The 26,984-nt window shown below is 47.5% G+C and overlaps 2 protein-coding genes across 3 annotated transcripts in view; one reads left to right on the top strand and one right to left on the bottom strand.

Moving 5' to 3' along the window:
- PLBD2 (phospholipase B domain containing 2) overlaps positions 1-5,822 on the bottom strand; it is a 59,020-nt gene extending 53,198 nt beyond the window's left edge. Inside the window, exon 1 of the mRNA XM_030218835.1 lies at positions 5,562-5,822. Within this exon, the coding sequence (XP_030074695.1) occupies positions 5,562-5,785 (224 nt within the window). The 5' untranslated portion in view covers positions 5,786-5,822. The remainder of the gene's footprint in view (positions 1-5,561) is intronic.
- A 12,662-nt stretch (positions 5,823-18,484) lies between these two features.
- The window catches only part of SLC8B1 (solute carrier family 8 member B1), a 52,120-nt gene continuing 43,620 nt past the window's right edge, over positions 18,485-26,984 (top strand). Inside the window, exon 1 of one of the 2 annotated variants that reach the window (XM_030218371.1) lies at positions 18,485-18,549. The gene's annotated coding sequence lies outside the window, so the exon portion shown is untranslated. Of the gene's footprint in view, positions 18,550-19,199; positions 19,270-26,984 lie in introns of those variants that run through there. The other variant, XM_030218372.1, reaches the window with a different exon arrangement.

The raw sequence follows: 26,984 nt of genomic DNA on the forward strand, positions 1-26,984 counted from the left end.
TTCTACTATATCTTTTTTGAGATACGGAGACCAGTACTGAACACAATACTCCAGGTGCGGTCGCACCATGGAGCGATACAACGGCATTATAACATCCGCACACCTGGACTCCATACCCTTCCTAATAACACCCAACATTCTATTCGCTTTCCTAGCCGCAGCAGCACACTGAGCAGAAGGTTTCAGCGTATCATCGACGACGACACCCAGATCCCTTTCTTGATCCGTAACTCCTAACGCGGAACCTTGCAAGACGTAGCTATAATTCGGGTTCCTCTTACCCACATGCATCACTTTGCACTTGTCAACATTGAACTTCATCTGCCACTTGCACGCCCATTCTCCCAGTCTCGCAAGGTCCTCCTGTAATCGTTCACATTCCTCCTGCGACTTGACGACCCTGAATAATTTTGTGTCATCGGCGAATTTAATTACCTCATGTATAGCAGTGGCGTAGCCAAGGGTGGGCCCCAGTGGGCTCAGGCCCACCCAGTAGCAGTATACCTATGATGTGGCTGGCAGGGATCCCCAAGCCCCACCAGCCGAAAACTCCCAACAACTGTCCCTCCTGCTTATCTTGTAAATAGCAGATTTTCGCCTGCAGTGAGCAGCGACTGATACATACTGCCCGCATTGGCCCCACAGCTTATGCAGAAACAGGACGTTGCATCAGAGAGAAGGCTGTAGGCAGGGCCGTGCCAACACAGTAAGCGCGGTAAGCGCCACAAGGGGGCGCCTGCCTTCAAGGGCGCCACGCCTTCGAGCTGTATTTAAAAAAAAAAAAAACAACCTTACTCCTCCGCTCCATCCCCGATTCCCCGCGCTTTAAATTTACCTCGCTCCGCCTCCAACGTCTGCGCAGCGTCAGTGAAAGCGCTGCCTGTCTGACGTCTCTCCACCAGCCTTCCCTTCGCTCGTTCGTTCCCTCTGTGTCCCGCCCTCAAGGAAATGACATCAGAAGAAGGCGGGACACAGAGGGAACGAACGAGCGAAGGGAAGGCTGGTGGAGAGACGTAAGACAGGCAGCGCTTTCACTGACGCTGCGCAGACGTCGGAGCCGGAGGCGGAGAGAGGTAAATTTAAAGCGCTGGGGAATCGGGATGGAGCGGAGGAGGCTCAGGCCAAACCCAGCCATTTCCTCCATCGCGCCCCAGACGGCAGCTTGGGGGAGCAGCGCTTGGCTTTTTGGCACCGCCCAGCTCTTCACGTGCCTCAGAGCCAGGCAGGTCCGGGGGGGGGGGGGGGCACACGCCAACTGATAGTCTGCAGGGGGGCGCCAACTGATGGTCTGCAGGGGGGCGCCAGAGACCCTAGGCACGGCCCTGGCTGTAGGGTCAACATCAGCAGTGTGTATTAGTTGCTGCTCGCTGCCCTGCCGGTGAAAATCTGCTATTTAAAAGGTATGCAGGGGAGGGGGGATGTTTGAGAAACCATATGGCATGCAGGAGAGAAAGGGAGAGGCCAAATCACTTGTGGGACAAGGTGGAGTTCTTCTGCCCACCCAAAATTGGGTGTCTGGCTACGCCCCTGATTTATAGAGAAACCAAACCCAATAAAGAGAAAAACACACAGAAGGCTAGAGCAGAACAAAATGAGAAACAGTTTTCTGTCTGAAAACAAAACAGAGAAGTTTGCTTTAAAACACTAATTTCTTTTTTGTTTCCACCTTCTCCTTTCAAGGATGGAAAAAGATGTCTAAGAAAAGGAAGAACAAACCACAGAGATAAACAACACGAGGAACACAAGGTCCTGGCAGTCAGCTGATCCCCTGATTGTTCTGTACTTCCCTGAAATTCAGGAGTCTGCTACTTTCAACACATGTAAAGGGAATAACAAACAAACACAGCAGGATCTGAAGACCCCAGATGATAAAGAAGGATAAGAGAAATACAGGAGCGGATTTCGGAGGGACATGTTTTAGTCAAATAATTTTATTTTTTTGTTACATTTGTACCCTGCGCTTTCCCACTCATGGCAGGCTCAATGCAGCTTACGTGGGGCAATGGAGGGTTAAGTGACTTGCCCAGAATCACAAGGAGCTGCCTGTGCCTGAAGTGGGAATCAAACTCAGTTCCTCAGGACCAAAGTCCACCACCCTAACCACTAGGCCACTCCTCCACTGTTGCTACTATTTGAGATTCTACATGGAATGTTGCTATTCCACTAGCAACATTCCATGTAGAAGTCAGCCCTTTCAGATCACCAATGTGGCCAAGCAGGCTTCTACATGGAATGTTGCTAGTGGAATAGCAACATTCCATGTAGAATCTCCAATAGTAGCAACATTCCATGTAGAATCTCCAATAGTATCTATTTTATTTTTGTTACATTTGTACCCCGCGCTTTCCCACTCATGGCAGGCTCAATGCGGCTTACGTGGGGCAATGGAGGGTTAAGTGACTTGCCCAGAGTCACAAGGAGCTGCCTGTGCCTGAAGTGGGAATCGAACTCAGTTCCTCAGTTCCCCAGGACCAAAGTTCACCACCCTAACCACTAGGCCACTCCTCCACTGTTGCTACTATTTGAGATTCTACATGGAATGTTGCTATTCCACTAGCAACATTCCATGTAGAAGTCAGCCCTTTCAGATCACCAATGTGGCCGCGCAGGCTTCTGCTTCTGTGAGTCTGACGTCCTGCACGTATGTGCAGGACGTCAGACTCACAGAAACAGAAGCCTGCGCAGCCTTCTACATTGGAATGTTGCTAGTGGAATAGCAACATTCCATGTAGAATCTCCAACAGTAGCAACATTCCATGTAGAATCTCCAATAGTATCTATTTTATTTTTGTTACATTTGTACCCCGCGCTTTCCCACTCATGGCAGGCTCAATGTGGCTTACGTGGGGCAATGGAGGGTTAAGTGACTTGCCCAGAGTCACAAGGAGCTGCCTGTGCCTGAAGTGGGAATCAAACTCAGTTCCTCAGTTCCCCAGGACCAAAGTCTACCACCCTAACCACTAGGCCACTCCTCCACTTAAAAGTGGACTAACATGGTGTGGTAGCCATGTTAGTCCACTTTTAAAGGTAATAAATTGATGTAAACAAAAACAAAGAAAAGAAGCTGATACCTTTTTTTTTATCGGACTAACAATATATTTTGAAATATTGAAACAAGGAATCCGAAAAAGTACCAGAAAAGGGCGGGACAAAAAGTGTTCCAAATGTAGACCCGCAACTCATTTGCTTGAATTTCAGCAACTTAAAGGCCCGATTTATTAAACTTTTTTCCTCCCATTGGGGAAAAAAAGCCTTAGTGAATCCGATCGAGGTTAGGTGCCGAAAATGGTTTCCCTGCCCCCCCCCCCCCCGTCACTTTTCAAAGAGGAGGCTTTAATTCCCAAAGTTAGACGCATAACCCCTTTGAAAACTGACCCCCATCTAGATGGAACAAGCTTACGATCTAATTAGGACAGACAAACAGGACAAACAAGAGAAAAGGGAATATTAAAGTGAGGATGATAAAATAAGGGTTCTGAACTAGTGAATAAGGGTTAGGAGTTAAAAGCAGCATCAAAAAGGTGGGCTTTTAGCTTAGATTTGAAGATGGCCAGAGATGGAGCTTGATGTACCGGCTCAGGAAGTCTATTCCAGGCATATGGTGCAGCAAGATAAAAGGAACGGAGTCTGGAGTTAGCGGTGGAGGAGAAGGGTGCAGATAAGAGAGATTTACCCAGTGAACGGAGTTCCCCATGAGGAATGTACGGAGAGATGAGAGTGGAGAGGTTCTGAGGAGCTGCAGAGTGAATGCACTTATAGGTCAATAAGAGGAGTTTGAACTGTATGCGGAAACGGAATTTAAAAAAAGGTTCTCTCCTTTGATGCGATACTGCGGATGGTCTTCTGCAGTTACTTACTGACTGTTATGTAATGTTACATTACCAGAGAGACTAAACCAAGCGCTGTGCCTTGCCTGTACTCCCTCTCACTGGCAACCTACAATTCCTTTCAAATTGATGCCCAACTCTTCCATCCTATCCACATCTCACACAAATGTCACAGCTCCTCCTTTTTCCCTCTTCATACCCAGCAATCTCCTCCTTCAGATTCCAATGATGGGGATCCTCCCCTCCTTTCCCTCTCAATACCCGATCACCCCTCTTTCCTATGCAATAGAGCGAGGAGCATAACCAGCAGACGAAAGGAGGGGTTGATGCCCCACTTGGAGTATTGTGTTCAGTTTTGCAGGCCGTATCTTGCTAAAGATGTAAAAAGACTGGACGCGGTGCAAAGAAAAGCTACAAAAATGGTATGGGATTTGCGTTGCAAACCGTACGAGGAGAGACTTGCTGACCTGAACATGTATACCTTGGAGGAAAGGAGAAACATATGTGCAAATATTTGAAAGGTATTAATCTGCAAACGAACCTTTTCCGGAGACGGGAAGGCGGTAGAACTAGAGGACATGAATTGAGGTTGAAGGGGGGCAGACTCAGGAGTAATGTCAGGAAGTATTTTTTCACGGAGAGAGTGGTGGATACTTGGAATACCCTCCCACGGGAGGTGGTGGAGATGAAAACGGTAAAGGAATTCAAACGTGCATGGGATAAACACAAAGGAATCCTGTTTAGAAGGAATGGATCTATGGAATCTTAGCAGAGACTAGGTGGCAATGCTGGTAATCATAGCCGCTGAGGGGGGGGGGGCAGGAGGGACAAAATTCCCCGGGTCCGGGCCTCCAAGGGGTGCCCGGCACCGCAGTCCCACCCGCCCTCCGTCATCGACCGTCTGCCACCGGGCCAGGACCCCTGCATTAAAATCACAGCGCCTCTCACCGCCGTGTGAAAGCGCTGCAGGCAGCAGATCGCCTCCCTTCGGGCCTCCTTCCCTCCCTGTGTCCCGCCCTCGTCTGACGTAACTTCCACGAGGGCAGGACACAAGGAGGGAAGGAGGGCCGTAGGGAGGCGATCTGCTGCTGTGCTGCCCTGCTGCATGCAGCGCATTCACACGGAGGTGAGAGGCGCTGTGATTTCAATGCAGGGGGCCCGGCCCGGTGGCAGACGGAGGGAGGGGAGTGGTGGCGACCTCAGGGGGGTGGGGGGGCGGCCTTGCCCCTGGCCTGTACTAGTCTCTCGGCAGCCCTGCTGGTAATTGGGAAGTGAAACCCGTGTAGGCAAACTTCTACAGTCTATGCCCTGATCGTGACTGAATAGATAAGGTTGGGCTGGAGTGTAAATTTTAAGGGGCTTCGATGTTAGCTTCAGAACTTTGTACAAGAACAGTGCTGGGCAGACTTCTATGGTCTGTGCCCTGAGAAAGAACAAATCAAACTCGGGTCTAAAGTATCAACTACCAAGTAAAATCAGTTTATCTTTTTGGGCAGACTGGATGGACCGTTCAGGTCTTTATCTGCCGTCATTTACTATGTATGTTTTGGCTTTTTCTCTTCCCTCTCATTGCCCAGCCTCCCCTCCCGATCCAGTGTTCGGCCTTTCTCCCCCTCCCTCAGATCTCCTCTCTTTCCGATCCGCTGCTCGGACCCCCCACCCCCCATCATATACGAGCTTTCCTCTCTAAGGCTTCCAAACAGCTGGCCAGCTGAGCTTTCTCCTTCCTCTTACCCGGTCTTCTGGATCTGGTCGGTGAAGTTGGCCCAGGCTACAGCTCCCGCTTGCGTGCCCGAGGTGACCCGGAGCTGGCCGGACACCGGGTCCAGAATGACGGATGTGCTGCTGGTTGTAGCCCCCGACTCTGACCGGCCGACACCCAGTAACAGCAGCAGCAGGAACCAGCTCGTCCTGGGGAAGCCGCAGAGCCGCATCGCAGCCATGTCAGTCTGGGGCATCACGTGAGCTGCACCGAGCTGTGCAGTGCTCAGCCACCGCCAGACAGGGGCAGCAGGAGTCCCTCTCCTGCAATTTAGTCATTCTTTTCTACTTTCCAGCTCAGTTGGGTGGTGCAAACGAATTTGCGCAATGTTTAGCACCACCAATCGTTCTGAAATGCTTGGGGCGGAAGCTCTGTATTTATTTATAGCCCAAAACTCACTGTTTAGCTGTTCTCTTTTCTGGCCATAATTGAAATTTCTGCGTGGAAAGAGGTGATGGAATCTGATGACAGTCTGCACAGGAGCACCGTAATTAACTGTTCATTGTTCCACAGTTTCCTTTTGGTGCCCCCCCCCCCCCCCCATTTTTAATCCTAACTCTAGTTCTGTATATTCCAGGTGGGTGTGTCCCCTGATGTGGCCAGTAGAGGTCCCTGTTGTGCAATGACTGGCATGTCCTCTTTCTTCCTGGACCCTGACTATAGCATCTCGGTGCCTGTTGGTCCAAGGAAGAAACTGACGCCTAGATCCAGGGCCACCAAGAGACTGAGCAGGAGCCGGGGCCTCCCGCCACCGCCCCACCCAGTCGCCTCCCTCTCCTGCTCTCAGGTCGCTGGTGCCGCAGTCCCCAGTCTCCACCCGCCCACCCCCAGCGACAGCCCTCCTCCATCCGCCACCGGGCCCCCTGCATTCAAATCGGCAGCACCTCACCTCTGTGTAAAAGCGGCAGATCACCTCCCTGCCACCCCCCTCTCGGCGGCCCTGCCTAGATCAAGAATTAAACCCAGGTTTTCTGTATATGCTTTTGTTGACTCTGCCCCAGAAGCCATAAAGGGATAAATATTCAGATGGCAGCGGTCAGCGTTTTTATGCCCAGATGCCAAGCCAGGTCTGGGCATTGGCATTGAATGTTTGACACGCCCAGCAATCCCTTAAACCATTTAAGCGAAACCAGATAAAGATAGGTCTGAGTTTTATGTGGTTCAAGTTATCCAGTTAACTTAGGCGGTTGGTGCCGCTGAATATCAGCTCTTAAAGGTGTCGACTTTTCAGCTTGGAAAAGAGACGGATGAGGGGAGATATGATTGAGGTCTACCAAATCCTGAGTGGTGTAGAATGAGTAGAAGTAAATCAATTTTTTACTCATTCCAAAAGTACAAAGACGAGGGGACACACAAGGTACATGGAAATACTTTTAAAACAAATAGGAGGAAATATTTTTTCACTCAGCGAATAGTTAAGCTCTGGAACTCTTTGCCAGAGGATGTGGTAACAGCGGTTAGCGTACAAAGTATTGCCATACTGGGAAAGACCAAAGGTCCATCGAGCCCAGCATCCTGTTTCCAACAGTGGCCAATCCAGATCACAAATACCTGGCAAGATCCAAAAAAGGTACAAAACATTTTATACTGTTTATCCCAGAAATAGTGGATTTTCCCCAAGTCCATTTAATAACGGTCTATGGACTTTTCCTTCAGGAAGCCGCCCAAACCTTTTTAAAACTCCGCTAAGCTAACCGCCTTTACCACATTCTCTGGCATTCCAGAATTTAATTACACATTGAGTGAAGAAAAAATTTCTCCGATTCGTTTTAAATTTAGCGCATTGTAGCTTCATCGCATGCCCCCTAGTCCTAGTATTTTTGGAAAGCGTGAACAGATGCTTCACATCTACCCGTTCAACTCCACTCATTATTTTATAGACCTCAGCCGTCTTTTCTCCAAGCTGAAGAGCCCTAGCCGCTTTAGCCTTTCCTCATAGGGAAGTCGTCTCATCCCCTTTATCATTTTCGTCGCCCTTCTCTGCACCTTTTCTAATTCCACTATATCTTTTTTGAGATACGGCGACCAGAATTGAACACAATATTCGAGGTGTGGTCGCACCATGGAGCGATACAAAGGCATTATAACATCCTCATTTTTGTTTTCCATTCCTTTCCTAATAATGCCTAACATTCTATTTGCTTTCTTAGCCACAGCAGCATACTGAGCAGCGTATCTGGGTTTTAAAAAGGTTTGGACAAATTCCTGGAGGAAAAGTCCATAGTCTGATATTGAGAGACATTGGAAGCAACTACTTGCCCTGGGATTGGTAGTATGGAGTGTTGCCACAATTTGGGTTTCTGCCAGGTACTTGTGACCTGGCTTGGCCATTGTTTGGAAAACAGGATACTGAGCTAGATGGACCATTGGTCTGACCCAGTAACTTGGAGGCACATTTTCAAAGCACTTAGCCTTCCAAAGTTCCATAGAAACCTATGGAACTTTGGAAGGCTAAGTGCTTTGAAAATGAGCCCCTATAGTAACATAGTAGATGACGGCAGAAAAAGACCTGCATGGTCCATCCAGTCTGCCCAACAAGACAACTCATATGTGCTACTTTTTGTGTATACCCTACCTTGATTTGTACCTGTCCTCTTCAGGGCACAGACCGTATACGTCTGCCCAGCTACTTATGTTCTCTGACCACAAAATAGCTGGCTTTGAGTCTAATGGTCAGGGCCGATATCCAGCAACACAAACCGGTTAAGTACAGATGAATATCAGGGGATGGTCCCACACAAGTGATTTAACCAGGCAGGAGCCCATTTAAATTGTTTAGAATATTGACCCTAATGTTTTGTGTTGTGGGAAGACCAAAAATATGGATGATCCTTCCTCATTGCAGAAGGGGAAGGAAGGTCTATGTCCATAGAGGTCGACATTGGGAATTAGAACGTCTAGGAACCCCTGTTGGAGGGGTCATTAACTGCTCTGCAAAACATAACACAGGGTAAGTGGAATCTCCCCTTCCCCCAATGCAATCGCCCTGGCACAATTCAGGGATCTTAGTCCCTGGGACCAGTATCCCAGTCCAGATGATACAACCGCACCAAAGGCACAATAATGTACAAAACTTTATTCTGTGTAATCATTAACTTTAAAACCAGAAGTGTCTCTTTTTATCAGCAAGACCTTGGCAATACAGCAACAGAGACAACACATAGTAACATAGTAAATGATGGCAGACAAAGACCTGTACGGTCCATCAACAGATATATAACTTAGATGAAGATTAAAATGACACCTGCGGTCTGCCCAGGAGAACTGTAGTTCATATCTTTCTTCCAATCCATGTTGTTTTTCTTTTTCTCCATAGGATTCATGTTTTTGTTCCGTCTTGACATCATATTGGCATCCTGCTATGACTGACTATATGCTAATTACTGCTGAAGTTGTGTTTTTTTATTCCTAGACTAGGTGAAGGCTGATACGTGTGACTAAGTAGCTGTGATTGTACTTTGTGGTATGTGGTTCACTATTTTGCACAGAGTAAGGCCTCATTATTGTAACCTAAACAAATACTTCAAAAAGAATAGCAGATACATTCCAGTTACACCCTTCTAATAAGTTCAACAAGCCTTCAAGCTTGCATCTGGGTTTTGTGGCCAATGCTTCAGGCCTTTCTTCACTTCTTATTGAACTTGGAATATTTCAGTGTTGCCAGATGGAAAAAAATTGTTCACGCCCAAAACCAGCCCCAAAGCCAATTTGCATATGAATGACATCATTAATAAATATTAATGAGGTCATTTGCATACAAATGACATAATTAAGCCCGCCCCCACTGGCTGCGGGAAAAGTGAGCCAACCCGCGGCCGACGGCTGTAGGAAAAAACCACGGCGGGCAAGAAAAAGCCACCCAAAATCCCGCAACCCGCACGCGGTGTGAAAAAGCCGCAGCGGGTCGCGGAAAGGAGCCCAATTGGGCGGGAAACCCGCAGCCCTGGCAACATTGACTCAGACTGCAGAGGATTCTGGGAGGTGGGGGCTCCAGAGTATTTCAGGCCATAGCAATTCTGCTGGTGAAGAATCCTCGTCTGCTCACTGGCCCTGGATGTTTTTCTCGTGTCAGATTTTTTTTTATTTAATTGGTACCCCGCGCTTTCCCACTCATGGCAGGCTCAATGCGGCTTAGGTACTTATTTGTACCTGGGGCAATGGAGGGTTAAGTGACTGCTCTGTTTGTTTCTCCGCTGGCTTTTCAGATTGTGTCTTTTTCTTAAGTGCATGGTCCATCAGGTGAGCAACCTCTCGTGGTGTTGTTAAACGGATCTTTTAATCCCTTCATACATGACTGCTGTGTAGCTTGGCAGCTTTGCTCAGCAGTGTCATGCAAGAACTTTTTATGTAACTCGTATCCTCTCCAGTAAACAGGACCACACCACTGGCAGGTCCAAAACAGGGTTGTGCCCCCCACCCCCTTCCCACCCATCTCTTGGAAAATGTTTTGCTGCTTATTATTCTAGTTGTGTAGATGTTCTGTTTTCAGTACCAGATTACTTATAACAAATCCTATATAATCAAACTCACCCTCAACGTTCTGAGGACACTAACGTCACTGTCAGTTCCTCCGGGCACTTCCTTCCGGTTCGAAGGGTTCGTGGTGGTGAAGCCACCGAAATCACTGTGTTGGGGCCCCGCCCTCGCGTCAAACGTGATGGCGTCGAGGGCGGAGCAATGGCATCAGTGGCTTCACAACCAACGACTCAGAACATTGAAGGTGGCATTGGCGTGCGTTGACGAGGTCCGCAACAATGGCGGTCAGTGCCTTCACAACGCCGAAGGGGTGAGCAGGGGGGTTCAGGAGGAAAACCTTGCTAGCGCCCGTTTCATTTGCGCCTGAAACAGGCATGTTTTACTAGTTACTAAATAAAATGCTGGTTTAAAGCATGCAACATCTTACTGTATGAAGGACATTTATTGAGGAATGTATCTCCCACTTACATGAAGAAGCCTAAAACACTGGGGGCCATTTTTGGCCAAACAAGAATAACTATTTAGTTCACACCTTTTCAACAGTAGCTCAAGATAAGTTACATTCAGGTATTTCCCTGTCCCTGCAGGGTTCACAGTGTAAGTTTATACTTGAGGCTATGGAGGGTTAAGTGACTTGCCCACGATCACAAGCCACTGCAGTGGGATTTGAACCAGTTCTTATATCCCTGCCCTAACCATTTAGGCTACACCTCCAATCAAATTACAGAATTGCTAAGTCTCTCAATTAAGAAGACTTAGCAATTCCACAATTCAGTTCATAGTCAAAGGAGGCTCAATACATGAAGAAATACTGGCAAGCTGCTAAAGTTGCAGCTGGAAAACTCAGCCCTCTACTTCCAGGTTCTCCATGTTACCCAAGACATGCAAACCTGGCAGATGGATTATAGGGGGACTGATAGAAGGGATCCGCAAGCCCTTAATAGAAAGTTCAAACCGCTTCTTACAAGATACTACAGATTTTTTTGGAGCCAGCCCAATAATATCCGACACCCTAGCTAAACCTTTGGCTGAGCACCTCCTCAGGGCAGCTCAAGGCTCTTCCTTTTCTTGTCACCATCTCCCCTTCCCTACCCTCTTCCCCAATGTCCACATCACCCTTAACGTACCCACAAGTGTTCACCCCTCCAACACTCCAGCCTCTCTCCTTCCCCACCCCATTCAGATAACCACCATTTCCTCTCCCCTTCCCCACTCCCCTCAGGAATCCAACATCTCCCCTACCCCTTCCAAGTATTCAGCCTTCCCTATTTCCACACACACACACACACACTCTCCCAGGTATCCAGCATCTCTCCTTCCCTACCCCCCTCCAGCCTTCCCTCCCCTCCTCAGGAATTCAGCATCTCCCCTACCCTCTCCCCTACCCTATCCCCCTCCCCACACACACACTCAGGAATCCAGCACCTCCCTTTCCCTACCCCCTCCAAGTATCCAGCCTTCCCTATTCCCACACACACACACTCTCAGATATCCAGCATCTCCCCTACCCCCTCCAGCGTAGCACACTATGGTGAGAGGCACCAGCATCTCTACCCAAAACTTTCAATGTAGCTCATGCAGGGCCTTGAGCAGCCCCTCTGAACTAGAGAGCTGCACGGCTTCCGTCCCCACGGGGATGGAAGCAGTTCTGCGGGGTTCCCGCGGGGACGGAGGCAGTTCCTGCGGGGTTCCCGCGGGGATGGAACCAGTTCTGTGGGCTTCCCGTGGACGTGTAAGCTGCACCTGCACCAGCCTCTCATCTACCGAATACCAATTTATTTGAGTGCTGTCTCCTCCTCCTCCTCTTCTTCCTTGCTTTAACAGCATAAATGTGGAAAGTCTTCCATTAAGGAGGTGGTAGAGTCACAAATGATGACGGAATTCAAAAAGGCGTGGGATGAACACAGAGGATCTCTAATTAGAAAATGGAAGTTATATAAAAGCTAACCTTAAATGGCTGCATGTGTGTGGATGTGTCAAGTGACGCTTAGATGGCGACTCTGGCTGTGATGAACTAGGGCTGATACCTGGCAGACTTGTATGGTCTGTGTCTCATACATGGCAATCTGGTGTAGGATGGGCTGGAAAGGGCTTAGACAGCAACTTCAGTGGCTGGAACATGAGGACAGTGCTGGACAGACTTTTACGGTCTGTGTCCCACAAATGAGAACATGAATAGGCTGGAGTGGGCTTCGATGGCAACTCCAGCAGTTGGAACATAAGGATGGGGCCAGATAGACTTCTGTGGTCTTTGTTCCAGAAACACGAAAGAAAGACCATAATCAAGTATATAATATCACACTCTGATCCATTGGCAGTGAATTGATAATGAGTGTGACTATTGGGCAGAGTGGATGGACCGTTCAGGTCTATTTGCTGTCACTTACTATGATACAATTAATCCTCTTTGCTCCCAGGCTGGTGCACAGACCTCAGCTCTGACACAGGCACGAGAATCAGATGTCACCTGACCTACTGGCGCGTGCATGTGGCGGCCTCTCAGCACCCACTGCCAATGGATCAGAGACAAATCTTACATGTGCACACCAGAGTGTTCCAAGTTCCAACTTCCATTCCTTCCTTGCCTACAGTGCTGTGGCTCAAATCCAGAAAGAGACTGAGGGAGCTGACTGGAACTTTCTTTTATGTACTTTTAAATTCTTACGGGGATGGGTGGGGATGGGTTAAATTCTTACGGGGACGGGTTGGGATGGTTTAAATTTTTGCGGGGATGGGTGGGGACGGGTAAGATTCCAGTGGGGATGGGTGGGGACGGGTAAGATTCCAGCAGGGACGGGCGGGGATGGGTAAGATTTCTGTCCCCGTGCAACTCTCTACTCTGAACTTCCACCCCCTCCACCCACCTAGTGATCAGGTGAGCCCTGGATTTTCCAAACAAGTTAAAAACATCAAGCAGCTACCGCCTGACACTCTCCTCGTCACACGGGATGTGGACACTGTACAAGAACATCCCCCATGCAAGTGGCATAGCATCAAGTTACAAACCCCAAAAGAGAATTTCTCTGGACCATAAACATACAGGAAAAACTATTCAACTGAGACCACAACTATTTCAGCTTCAATACTGACATCCATTTAAAATTATAGGACCCGCTGTGGGCCCCAGAACAGCATCACAGTATATCAGAAAGGGAAGGGGATTTGATCTACCACCTTTCTGTGGTCACAACCAAAGCAGATTACATTTATTTATTTTTTTTTTTTTGTAACATTTGTATCCTACATTTTCCCACCCATTAGCAGGCTCAATGTGGCTTACATAATATTGAAAAGGCGATCGCCAGGTCCGGTAGATGTTAACAAATGCAGTATAAAATAAGGGTCAGGTACGGTAAGGGTATACAAATACAACAAGGGTCAAGGAAATAAGAAATATACAATGTCCATTACGATGTGAGGTTTTGATGCATTGCAGAGTTGAGACATTTAAGTTGGGTCAGTAGGGTAGACCTTGCAAAACATAAGAACCTACTTCTCGCTGCCTCGTGAAGATGGAAAGTGTATTGGAATATATAAGTAGTGAGACGAAATGGCGTGTACTAGGTTAGATGCTATGTATTTTGATGATGCAAGTCATGTTGATGTTTCTATTTTGCATATTTCTTGCCAATAAAAATTATTAACATAAGAAAAAAAAGAACTGCCTTACTGGGGAAAGACCAAGAGTCCATCAAGCCCAGCATCCTGTCTCTGACAGCGGCCAATCCAGGCTTCAAGAACCCGGCACCCCCCCCCCCCCCCCCCAAAAAAAAAAAAAAAATATAGTAATGTTCAATGGACTTTTCCCTCAAGAATCTGTCCAAACCCCCTTTAAACTCCGTAAGACCAGCTGCTGTCACTACATTTTCCGGCAACGAGTTCCAGAGTCCGACTACACGCTGAGTAAAGAAAAACTTTCTCCTATTTGTTTTAAATCTACCATATTCTAGCTTCATCTTGTGTCCCCTGGTTTTGTTGTTGTTTGAAAGTGTAAACAAACGCTTCACATCTGTCCACTCTACTCCGCTCATTATCAGATAGGTCTTTAATGATCGCCTGACGTTTAGATGGTCATGGATCGTTTTCACACTCTTTGGTAGTGCATTCCACATTTGTGTACCTAAGTAGGAGAAATTGGTTGCATAGGTTGATTTGTATCTGAGTCCAATGCAGCTTGGATAGTGGAGGTTCAAATAAGTACGTGACGCTCTGGTTCTCTTTCTGGTCGGAAGATCTATCAAGTCAACCATGTATCCTGGGGTTTCACCGTAGATAATCTTGTGGACTAAAGAGCAAATTTTAAAGGTAATGCGTTCCTTGATTGGGAGCCAGTGCAGTTTTAATCGGAGAGGTTTAGCGCTATCGAATCGTGTTTTGCCGAGTATCAGCCCGGCAGCTGTGTTTTGGGCTGTCTGGAGTTTCTTCATAAGCTGTACTTTACATCCCGCATATATTCCATTGCAGTAATCTGCGTGGCTCAGAACCATTGATTGTATCAAGTTACGGAATATTTCCCTCGGGAAATAAGGTCTAAGACGTTTAAGTTTCCACATAGAATGAAACATCTTCTTTATAATGGAGTTAACTTGGCTCTCAAGTGTAAGATGGCTATCAATAGTAACACCTAAGATTTTGAGGTTATCATAAATACGAAGAGAATAAACAGGAGTGTTTAGGGTTGTGGGTTTATAATTATTGTATGGGGATGAGAGGATAAGACAATGTGGTTTTTTTCGGTGTTTAGCTTCAGTTGAAATGAGTTAGCCCATGAATCCATGATGTTCAGACAGCGCATGAAAGGGAACTTTAAAACAATACAGGAACGTAAGACCTTTGAAGTCAAAATGATTAAATATTTTGACACCCACCAGACAGGACTTAACAAAGATCTCGGTTTTCTAGCCCATTACAAAGCATAAAATTGTATTGCTTTCCTGCCTCCCTGACTCTCACCTATCCACCCCCATCCTGTTAGACTGTCACTGAAATGCTTTGATGTTTCACTCATATATACTGTCATCTACCTACATTTGCTTATTTCCGATCTGACAAAGAAGGGCAACCTTCGAAAGCTAATCAAGAAATGTATTAAGTTATGTCCAATAAAAAAGGTATCATCTTATTTTCTTTTCCATGTTTTATTTTGTTTGATTTCTATAGATTCTACATGGAATGTTGCTATTCCACTAACAACATTCCATGTAGAAGTCGGCCCTTGCGGATCACCTATGTGGCCGCGCAGGCTTCTGCTTCTGTGAGTCTGACGTCCTGCACATACAGGACGTCAGACTCACAGAAACAGAAGCCTGCGCAGCCTTCTACATGGAATGTTGCTAGTGGAATAGCAACATTCCATGTAGAATCTCCAGTAGTAGCAACATTCCATGTAGAATCTCCAATGGTATCTATTTTACTGTCATAGTAATGCTTGAATGTTTTCACTTATATACACTGTCAGCTAGCACATTTGCTTATTTCCGATCTGAGGAAGAAGGGCAACCTTCGAAAGCTAATCAAGAAATGTATTAAGTTATGTCCAATAAAAAAGGTATCATCTTATTTTCTTTTCCATGTTTTATTTCTATTGAGTTCCTGGAGGAGATCTAATTCGTGTAACCTTTGGGAAAGTCATTATTCTCTTCACCAGCGCCTTTTGAATAGCTTCTGCGCTGCCCAGGGGCGTATCTGCTATGGGGCCACAGGGGCCTGGCCCCCGCAGATTTGCCCCTGGACCCCCTTACCAATGACACTCTCAACCCCCCTCCTCCTGCCATCACTCCGCTGTTGCACCTCACCTCCCTTTGCTGGCGGGGGACCCCAACCCCCGCCAGCCGAAGTCTCCGTCCTTCCTTCCTTCCTTTGTTTGAGATTGGTGGTTTCTGACGTCCTGCATGCACGCACGTACAACGTGCAGCGTGCAGGACGTCAGAAACCACCAAACCCAAACGAAGGAAGGACAGAGACTTCAGCTGGCGGGGGTTGGGGTCCCCCGCCAGCAAAGGGAGGTGAGGCGCGACGGCGGGAGGAGGGGGGTTTAAAGTAGTCGGGCGGGGGGGAGTGGTGGCGTCATCGTCGGGGGGGGGTCAGTGCCGCCAGGGGGGGGGGGCTAAAATGTGCCCCCTCTCCTCGGCTCTGGCCCCCCCTACCGTTGAAGTTCAGATACGCCCCTGGCGCTGCCATAGAGCTGGTCAAGTCTCTCCTACATTTTTTCAATCCTCTGGAGGGGTCATGCAAACATGCATCCTTTAATCTCTTTACACGATCGGCTGATTCCATGCCCAGCCTTTTATTATCGGATGAATTTCTTGCTTTGGAATGGGCTTCATAATTTCTATGGCATCCTTAAAGTCATCCTCTATAATTTTCAAGGCAGTTATTGAACTGAGTAATCCTCAGGTTCACCATTTATTGTGAAGCCCCAATTTGACTGCCCCTACATGACTGACTGTACATTTGTCCTTTAGATTGTAAGATCTTTGAGCAGGGACTGTCCTTCTGTGTTAAATTGTACAGCGCTGCGTAACCCTAGTAGCGCTTTAGAAATGTTAAGTAGTAGTAGTAGTATGTTGCTAGATCTTCTCTCTCTAGCACCATGGCAGTAGGTACCTGCGGCTGGCTGTTTGCTACAGTTTCTCTGGAGTCAGGTGTGGAGTGCAGCTGTTGCTTAATCACAGTGGGTGCAACTGCTCAATTTTTATTTGAGTCCAGTTTCTGCGTGGCACCAGAGTCTGTGGTTGAAATGAAGCGTTTCCTTCGGTGCGAGAGCCAGTGGTAGTGTAACCCGTATGCATGCGAGCATTTGGATCATTGTGGTGGCAATTCACCTCCACAGTGTGCTTTGCCTTAGGCTTGCTTCTTTCAGGCGAGCTAGACTCTGGTGTGAAGGGACGTACCTTTTCAGAATCTGATGCAGGGGCGTAGCCAGACACCCAATTTTGGGTGGGCCTGGGCACAAGATGGGTGGGCAGAAGAACTCTGCCTTGTCCCACAAGTGATTTGATCTCTTTCTCTCTCGCCTGCGTGCCATATGATCTCTCAAACATCCCCCTCCTCTGAATACCTTTTAAATAGCAGATTTTCACCGGCGGCGAGCAGCAGCTAATACACACTGCTCATGTTGACCCCACATCCTTCCCTCTGATGCAACTTCCTGTTTCTGCATAGGCAGAAATGCATCAGCGGGAAGGCTGTGGGGCCGCTGCAGGTGAAGATCTGCTATGTACAAGGTATGCAGGAGAGACAATTGTTGGGAGTTTGACTGGTGGGGCTTGGGGATCCCTGCCAGCCACATCATAGGTGTGCTGCTACTGGGTGGGCCTAAGCCCAAAGTGGGTGGGCTCAGGCCTACCCTTGGCTACGACACTGATCTGATGACTCTTCTGAGTCAGACTCTGACTGTGCACTTTCGTGTGCTAGGGTACGAGCCTTCACTTAGGCTGCAGTTTGCTTCTCGCGATCTTCCAAGGCAGTGTTTCCCAAGTCCAGTCCTGGATACCCTTTGCCAGTCAGGTTTTCAGGATATCCACAATGAATATGCATGAACTTAATTTGCATACCGTCGCCATTATATGTAAATCTCTCACTCTCATGCATATTGGAGTGCCCCTTTCCAGTCAGGTTTTCAGGATATCCACAATGAATATGCATGAACTTAATTTGCATACTGCCCCCATTATATGTAAATCTACTACTACTACTCTTTCATGCATATTCATTGTGAAACCTGACTGGCAAGGGATACCCCGGGACTGGACTTGGGAAACACTGTTCTAAGACAATGTAACTAAGCTGGCTCTCTGGCCTTGCCATCCTACTTTGTGGCTGCTTGAACTACCTTACCTACCTTAACTTGGGTCTTTCCATGGCAGCTGCTTTTTTCTCTTGCTGGAGGTTATTCCTGTGCAAAAAGTCACTCGGTCCATGGGTTTTGGCACAGGAATAAGGTACAGTAAATGAATCTTGCCTTGATGAACAAAATTAATCGCAATTAATAGACAGAGTTTTGTAAAAGTGCTGTTAAATGTCTAAAACCGAAGATGTTTGAGTAAAGTAAATAGATCAGGGTACCTGAAAATAAGGTATGGGGGGGGGGGGGGGGGGGTCATGGCCCCACAAGGCAAATTTTTTGTTGTAACTATTTATTTATTTGCTGCACTTGTATCCCACATTTTCCCACCTATTTGCAGGCTCAATGTGGCTCACAAAATGTTTCTATGGTTTTTTTTTTTTGGTAGGGGGGTTACATTTCAAGTACGTTTATTTATGGCCCCTACCCCTTAAACACGTTCTTCTCGCGCTCTGGAAAAGTACTTTTGATGAATTAGTGTGGGGCTGCGCTGTCCCTTTAAGTGGCGGAAGAGGCTGAGCCGAACGAGGCAAAGTTTGTTTGTGGTTTCCCTTCACTTAGCTCAGGACTTTTTTTTTTTTTTTAGTTATCTTCCTGTTGAGGACAGAAAGGGCCGCACTGCAGGGTGAACAGGACAGGTACGTATAACCCATTCGGATTGTTATACGACTGCATGTGGGGGTGGGGAACCAATATCTTCTGTTTACTGTGCGGATCGGGATCAGCTGTAGGCGCTGGAGTGGTGTTTGGCTTTGTTGCCTCTAGAGAGACACAGCTCAAGAAGTCTCTGCTCCAAGTTTACAATACTGTCATGCATTATATTTATATAAATACACAGCGGTATTAGAGATCAACAGAGGGAAGAGAAACCTCACAGCGAGAGCAGCTAATTATTTTACCCTTTTCAAACTACTGCCTGTCCGAAAACCGTCTCTTAGGCATAAGCTCGCCACGTTGGCTGGTGGGCTAAATCTTTATCCTTCCCAGGCAGCCCGACCACCCGGCGTCTGTCTCTTCCGGCCTGAGAGACGCCTTTCATGATGTCATAATGCGCTGTTTGTGACGTCAGTAAAGAGATTCCCTAGAAAGGATCAGAGCGGAGGTGCCCTGATATTAACAGGAGGCCGCAGAACCTCAAAAGTTCCAGGTTGTCTTGTCCATTTTCGGACTTTGACTCTTTTTCTTCTGTAGTGTTATTTTTTTTTAATCCGAATGACGTAATGAGACAAGCTTTTGAGAGTTTTGGAACCCATCTGGGTGGGGTTTGCTGCTCCAAAGGTCCAGGACTTGTTTGTTTCTCTTTGGGACTGTGTTAGGCATCCCGTGATAATCATAAGACTCACTCTTCCTAAGCCAGGGTATGTGGAGTATCTATTCTGCATATTGTGCCAAAAAGAGTTTCCTTCTTCATGAAGTACCTAAGACAGTGATGGGCAACCTTTTGAGCTTGGTGTGTCAAAATTCGACAAAAAACCGAGCATAACTTGGGTGGTGTGTCACTTCGAGAAAAAAAACATAATTTCGCGATATTTATCATGGCATAACCTGCTGTTATATTACTTATATTTATCCCAAACAATTTATCATGGGAGCCCATTCTTAAGAATCTTACCTCACTGTTATGGCGGCGGCTAAGCAAGGGGCAGGCAGGGCACAACAAGAGAAGAGTCGGAAGACAGAGACCAGACCGTCCCGCTGCAGCCTCGTGCTCTCGTCGACTCGCGATTATTATGGCAGTGGCTGAAGAGAAGGCGGCAGGCTGCAGACAGTAGAAGTAAGCCGCTGCGCCTGCGTGAAGCGTGCAGGATTATCACCAGCTGATGCTGAGCAGGCAGGCGCTGGCTGGCAAGCGCACGAGCACAGACGCTGCCTCTAGCCTGCCTGCGTCGCCGTCGCACGTGCATCAGAGCAGAGGAGTTAAGAAGGTGAGGGATTCGCGTGCTCGTCGGAGGATTCTGTCGGGGAGTGCGGGGCGGATTTGTCGAGAAACCTGGACCAATCAAGGAAATGCTGAAATCAGCCATGTGTCAGTGCTGACACGCGTGTCATAGGTTCGCCATCAGGGACCTAAGATATAACATTTACCAAGGTGTGCTTGAAAATTCCTTTTAATAAAACCTTACGCACACAATATCATGCAGAATATTTCTGTACCTTTCTACCACATTAATTTTTTGGGTCTCTGGCTTCACTGTTTGTTATTTGAAGATCATCTTTCTCCACTCGGTGCACAGAATAATTAGTTGGCAGTTTGTATTCCCCCTTGTTTGCTGATCTGAGTTTTTCCTCTTGTTTCCTTCTCTGTATGCACTGGTAGGTTCTCACTTGTGCCCTTCTACATATTGGAATCCTTGCGCAGGTTTCATGATAAGAAATGGATTCTAGACGTTTTCTTAAATATTTCAATATTGTCTGTGTATTTGGATCTGTTGAAGCCAGGGCTTTTTTTGAGGGGGTACTAGGGGGTATTGAGTACCGGAACCTTTTCTATTGTCTGCTAAAATCGACCCATGGTCCCCAAATTTTAATGAAAGAGCTCAGACTCTACACACCAATTCTGCCTTGTCATAGATTCTGTGATTGGTTGCAGGGGGCCTGGCTATTGTGGAGTGGGTTCCTCAGTGATTACCCCACCCTTCAAGGGTGGCCAGGCATTTGAGTACCGGCACCTTTTTTGCTAGAAAAAAATGCACTGGTTGAAGCTGTTATGTAGGTCTGGAGACCTGATCTGTCTCTATGAAGCCTGTTCAGGCTCTGCATCCACTGATTCTTATAAATTACCCAGTGGGCATTGATGAGTTTTCTTGTTTGTACATGCATTTTCTCAAGATCTTTCAGAAGTTATTCTACCGTTCCAAAACTGTAGGAGAATACAGGAATTGCCGAATAATTTATGGCTTGTAACCTATTCCGTGATGTTCCGCATTCAATTCCAACTTCTCTTACTGACCTATAAATGTATTCGCTCTGCTGCTCCCCAATACCTCTCCGCTCTTGTATCTCCCTACACCCCCCCCCCCCCTCCTCGGGCATTCCGTTCTGTTGACAAATCTCTCTTGTCTGTCCCCTTCTCCTCTACTGCTAATTCCAGACTCCGTTCCTTTTATCTCGCTGCACCTCACGCCTGGAATGGACTTACCGAGCATGTACGTCTAGCCCCGTCTTTGGCCGTTTTCAAGTCCAAGCTAAAAGCCCACCTCTTTGACACTGCTTTTGATTCCTAACCACTACTCACTTGCCCTGTACCTTTTATCCCCTCCTTTTTAATTCCCTTACCTCTTAGTTGTTCTGTCTGTTTGTTTGTCCTATTTAGATTGTGAGCTCTTTGAGCAGGGACTGTCTTTTAATGGATGATGAACAGCGCTGCGTATGCCTTGTAGCGCTATAGAAGTGATAAGTAGTAGTAGTAATGTAGAAGCCTGCCCTTGCAGATCAGCAATGCGGCCGCGCAGGCTTCTGTTTCTGTGAGTCTGACGTCCGTCAGACTCACAGAAACAGAAGCCTGCGCGGCCTCGTTGCTGATCTGCAAGGGCAGGCTTCTAGATGGAATGTTGCTAGTGGAGGAGAAGCCTAGTGGTTAGTGCAGTGTAGAGAGCTGCACGGCTTCCGTCCCCGCGGGAATCCCGCGGAACCCGCAGGATTCCCGCGGGGACGGAGGCAGTTCCTGCGGGGTTCCCGCGGGGATGGAAGCGGTTCTGCGGGGTTCCCGCGGGGACGGAAGCGGTTCTGCGGGGTTCCCGCGGGGATGGAAGCAGTTCTGCGGGGTTCCCGTGGAAGTGTAAGCTGCACCTGCACTAGCCTCTCATCTACCGAATACCAATTTATTTGAGTGCTGTCTCCTCCTCCTCTTCTTCCTTGCTTTAACAGCATAAATGTGGAAAGTCTTCCATTAAGGAGGTGGTAGAGTCACAAATGATGACGGAATTCAAAAAGGCGTGGGATGAACACAGAGGATCTCTAATTAGAAAATGGAAGTTATATAAAAGCTAACTTTAAATGGCTGCATGTGGGTGCATATCTCAAGTGACACTTAGATGGCGACTCTGGCTGTGATGAACTAGAGCTGATACCTGACAGACTTGTATGTTCTGTGTCTCATACATGGCAATCTGGTGTAAGATGGGCTGGAAAGGGCTTAGACAGCAACTTCAGTGGCTGGAACATGAGGACAGTGCTGGACAGACTTTTACGGTCTGTGTTCCACAAATGAGAACATGAATAGGCTGGAGTGGGCTTTGATGGCAACTCCAGCAGTTGGAACATAAGGATGGGGCCAGATAGACTCCTGTGGTCTTTGTTCCAGAAACACGAAAGAAAGACCATAATCAAGTATATAATATCACACTCGTTGATTTAATGATGAATTGATCATGAGTGTGACTATTGGGCAGAGTGGATGGACCGTTCAGGTCTATTTGCTGTCACTTACTATGTTACTATTAATCCTCTTTGCTCCCAGGCTGGTGCACAGACCTCAGCTCTGACACAGGCACGAGAATCAGATGTCACCTGACCTACTGGCGCGTGCATGTGGCGACCTTTCAGCACACACTGCCAGTGAATCAGAGACAAATCTTACATGTGCGCACCAGAGTGTTCCAAGTTCCAACTTCCGTTCCTTCCTTGCCTACAGTGCTGTGGCTCAAATCCAGAAAGGGAGCTGACTGGAACTTTCTTTTATGTACTATTAAATTCTTACGGGGATGGGTGGGGATGGGTTAAATTCTTGCGGGGACGGGTTGGGATGGTTTAAATTTTTGCGGGGATGGGTGGGGATGGGTAAGATTCCAGCGGGGATGGGTGGGGACGGGTAAGATTCCAGCAGGGACGGGCGGGGATGGGTAGGATTTCTGTCCCCGTGCAACTCTCTAGTGCAGTGGAACATGGAATGTTGTTACTATTTGAGATTCTGGAATGTTGCTATTACTTGAGATTCTACATGGATTGTTGCTATTCCACTAGCAACATTCCATATTTAGATTGTGAGCTCTTTGAGCAGGGACTGTCTTTTATGTATGGTGTACAGCGCTGCATATGCCTTGTAGCGCTATAGAAATGATAAGTAGTAGTAGTAGTAGTTAATGCAGTTTTCAGTATCAAGTTGGAAGAAGTGTTCTTCCTGTTGTGGTATTAAGTCTGGCTGCCTGAGCAATTGATTTTTGCAGTCTACCAGATGGAGTGAGGTTAAGTGTTTGAGCCAAAACTTGCTCACTTGATTTAGGCCAGTTTGGGGCCCTTTTAAATTTGCTTTCCAACTTGTTGTTTCAGGCCATTCCGTAACTTTGGGGCTTTTTTTACTAAGGCGAGTAGTCACCTCCGCACGTCTAATTAGAACTGCAGCCCAGCTACCGCATGCCCCAGGTGGTAATTCTAATTTTGACGCACGTCCAAAGCACACGGCAGAAATTAATTTCTATTTTCTACTGTGTGGAGCTAACTGGTCAGTAATCGGCAGTGTACGCGCACTGATGATTTCCGCCTGTTTAATGCGTGAGACCTTACCGCTAAGTCAATGGGTGGCAGTAAGATCTTAGCCCAAAATGGACGCGTGCTGAGTTTTATTTTGCCGCATGTCCATTTTTGGCAAAAAAAGAGGCCTTTTTGGTAGGCGCACTGAAATATGGACCTGAGCATGTCCAATACAAGCGCCTATACCAGCGCAGGCCTTAGTAATACGACCCTTTTGTCTTTTCCAGATTTTCCCATATGCTGCTTGGTTGTACTCTACAGCAGGGGCGTAGTCAGACCTTACGGTAGGAGGGGGCCAGAGCCCAAGGTTGGGGGCACATTTTGAGTGCTGCTCCGCCGCTGCCGCCATGCCTCGCTTCACTTCGCCTCACCTCGTTCCTCCTCGCTCCCCTTCGCCTCGCAAACAAATACCTTTGCTGGTGGAGGTCCCCAACCCCCGCCAGCTGAAGCCTTCTTCGGCGCTGGTGTGCACAGGACAGGAGGAGCAAGAAGAGCAGGGCAGTTACGCGGCTGTGCCCAGGGCCGCCGAGAGCCAGAGCCGGGCCCAGGACAAGGCCGCCCCTGCCCCCCCCCCCCACCACCCGAGGACGTTGTCATCGCCGCCGGGCCCCCTCCACCCGAGGTCACCGGCCCCCCTCTTCCCGCTACCGGGCCGGGCCCTGCACTAACCTTAAACGCCTCCTTTCAGCACTTTTGCAGCAAGCAGCAGCAGGGCAGACCTCTCCTTCCTTCCATGCCCCGCCCTCGCGGACGTTACGTCAGGCGAGGGCGGGACATGGAAGGAAGGAGTGGCCAGCCCTGCTGCTGCTTGCTGCGAACGTAGTGAAAGGAGGCATTTAAGGTTAGTGCTGGGAGCGACGGAGGGAGGGCGGGTCGGACTGCGGTGTCGCCAGGCCCCCTCCGGAGGCCTGGGGACTTTTGTTCCCCCTGTCCCCCCCCTCTCGGTGGCCCTGGCTGCGCCGGAGACCGGCGCTGAAGCCTTCTTCGGTTGGTGGGGGTTGGGGACCCTGGCCAGCCAAACCAGGGTCCCGGATGAAATTTGCGGGCACCCTGGTCCCAGTGACCCCCCCCTCCCCCCCCGTAGCTATGCCCCTGCTCTACAGGGTCCTCGTACAAGCTTCTCCAGAATGTTTTAGCTCTCATTGGTACTAACGCTGTTCCCCAACTCCCTGTTTTCGGTTCTCTCTAAATAGTTTATTTTTATATTTCTCGTTTCTGTTTCTATCATGTATCTCTGTACTTTTTGTGCTTCAGTTTTTACTTGCAACTTGTTGTCGGAGCATTTGAATTTTAAGGACTGCCTTTGTTAATGCGTCATATTTCAGTTTTGATGTGCTGGATCTTTCTCATTATCTTTACATATCTTGATCCTTTTAGATACCCGTCTGCTCACAATGATGTTAATTTCTTTCAATGCATTTTTTCCCCCAAGCTTTTCTTGTGTCCTCAGTAAAATTCCCTTGGTAATAAGTTTTGCAGTAGATGGTGCATTTATACAGGTTATGGCCTTATTTATCATACTCGTTAGGTGTTAGATTCAACTTAGGTAATCTTCCTCTGTCCTGAATTTGATAGCTAAGATTTAATGCTAAAATTACGCAAGGTCATGCATTTGGGCTTCAAAAACCCAAGGGGAGCGGTGCAGTGTAGACATTGACGTACTTCCACACATGAAAAACAAAAGAGAGAGACTAGGGGGTGATTGTATCTGATGATCTTAACGTGGCCAAATGGGTAAAAGAGACAACAGTAAAAGCTAGAAGGATATTTGGGTGCATAGGGAAAGAAATGGACAGTATAAGAACAAGAGTAGCCATACTGGGTCAGATAAATGATAGCGGGGATGGGACGACTTCCCTATGAAGAAAGACTAAGGAGGCTAGGGCTTTTCAGCTTGGAGAAGAGACAGCTGAGGGGAGACATGATAGTGGTATATAAAATAATGAGTGGAGTGGAACAGGTGGATGTGAAGCGTCTGTTCACGCTTTCCAAAAATACTAGGACTAGGGGGCATGCGATGAAACTACAGTGTAGTAAATTTAAAACAAATCGGAGAAAATGTTTCTTCACCCAACGCGTAATTAAACTCTGGAATTCGTTGCCGGAGAATGTGGTGAAGGCGGTTAGCTTGGCAGAGTTTAAAAGGGGGTTAGACGATTTCCTAAAGGACAAGTCCGTAAACCGCTACTAAATGGACTTGGGGAAAATCCACAATTCCGGGAATAACATGTATAGATTGTTTGTACGTTTGGGTAGCTTGCCAGGTGCCCTTGACCTGGATTGGCCACTGTCGAGGACAGGATGCTGGGCTTGATGGACCTTTGGTCTTTTCCCAGTGTGGCATTACTTATGTACTTATGGTCCATCTAGCCCAGTATCCTGTTTTCCAAACAGTGGCCAAGCCAGGTCACAAGTCGCTGACAGAAAGCCAAATCATGGCAAAAGAAGGTGATGATGCCTTTGTAAGTTTCTGGTGAGACCATTTAGGGGTCCTTTTGCAGTAGAAAGTGGTTGATTTTTTTTTCCACTTTCCAAATTAACAACCACATACTAATGTCATTAGCGTGTGGCCATTATCAAATATTAGCGTGTGAGGCCTTACTGCCATAGGCTTGTATTAGAATAGTGGTGTCTTTTAAAATATTAAAGGCTCACATTCTAATCGATTAACACAATGGCAATGTAGATTTCATTAATTAAAACAGAAAAGCCCACTCTCTGCTCCCAATCACGCCCCTCCCAGAAAAATTATAAAATATTTTTTAGTATGTGGTTTCCGTGCGTCCATTTGGAACTTACCACAGGATGCCTCAGCCTGTCCCCCACTAACCCCTTTTAAGCAGATGTAAGCATGTGCGACCGCAGCTTAGTAAAAGAACCTCTACGAATCCAAGTTTATTCAAAATTTCCTATCCCACCCTCTGGGGAAACTGTCAGGGCGGCTTACAGTCTATCAATGCTAAAGAGGGAACGAAAAGCAAAAGAAAGATAACGGACAGAGGAAAACGGGGAAAGAAGGGGGGGAACTACAGCATTTGCAATAGGAAAGGAGGTGGGGTAAAGTAAAAGGGGATAACAAAAGGGCAGAATTCTGGAGATGGAGCCAGTTCGGAGGGCGGCTACTGAAATGGTCAGCGGTCTTCATCATAAAGCTTATGGGGGCAGGCTTAAAGATCTTAATATGTATACTTTGGAAGGAAGGCGGGAGATGATAGACGTTTAAATACCTCCATGGCATAAATACACGGGAGGCGAGTCTAGTCTTTCAACTAAAAAGAACACTCTGGAATGAGGGGGTATAGGTTGAAGGTGAAAGGGGACAGATGCAGGGGTAATCCAAGGAAATACTTTTTTATGAAAGGGTGGTGGATGAATGGAACAGCCTCCTGGTGGAGGTTTTAGAAACGAAGACTGTATCTGAATTTAAGAAAACTTAGGACAAGTACCTAGCAGCTCTGAGAGAGAAGAAGGGATAGTAGACAATATGGATGGGTCATTTTCTCTGTTTCTCTGTTCGTTGGTCCTTTTTAAATAGGTTAGGAGCACAACTGTTGATTATTTTGCTCATTGTGGGTGGGTAGGCGACCTCGCCATGCATGTCCCT

Source organism: Microcaecilia unicolor, chromosome 11, assembly GCF_901765095.1.
Source record: "Microcaecilia unicolor chromosome 11, aMicUni1.1, whole genome shotgun sequence".
Classification (NCBI taxonomy): domain Eukaryota; kingdom Metazoa; phylum Chordata; class Amphibia; order Gymnophiona; family Siphonopidae; genus Microcaecilia; species Microcaecilia unicolor.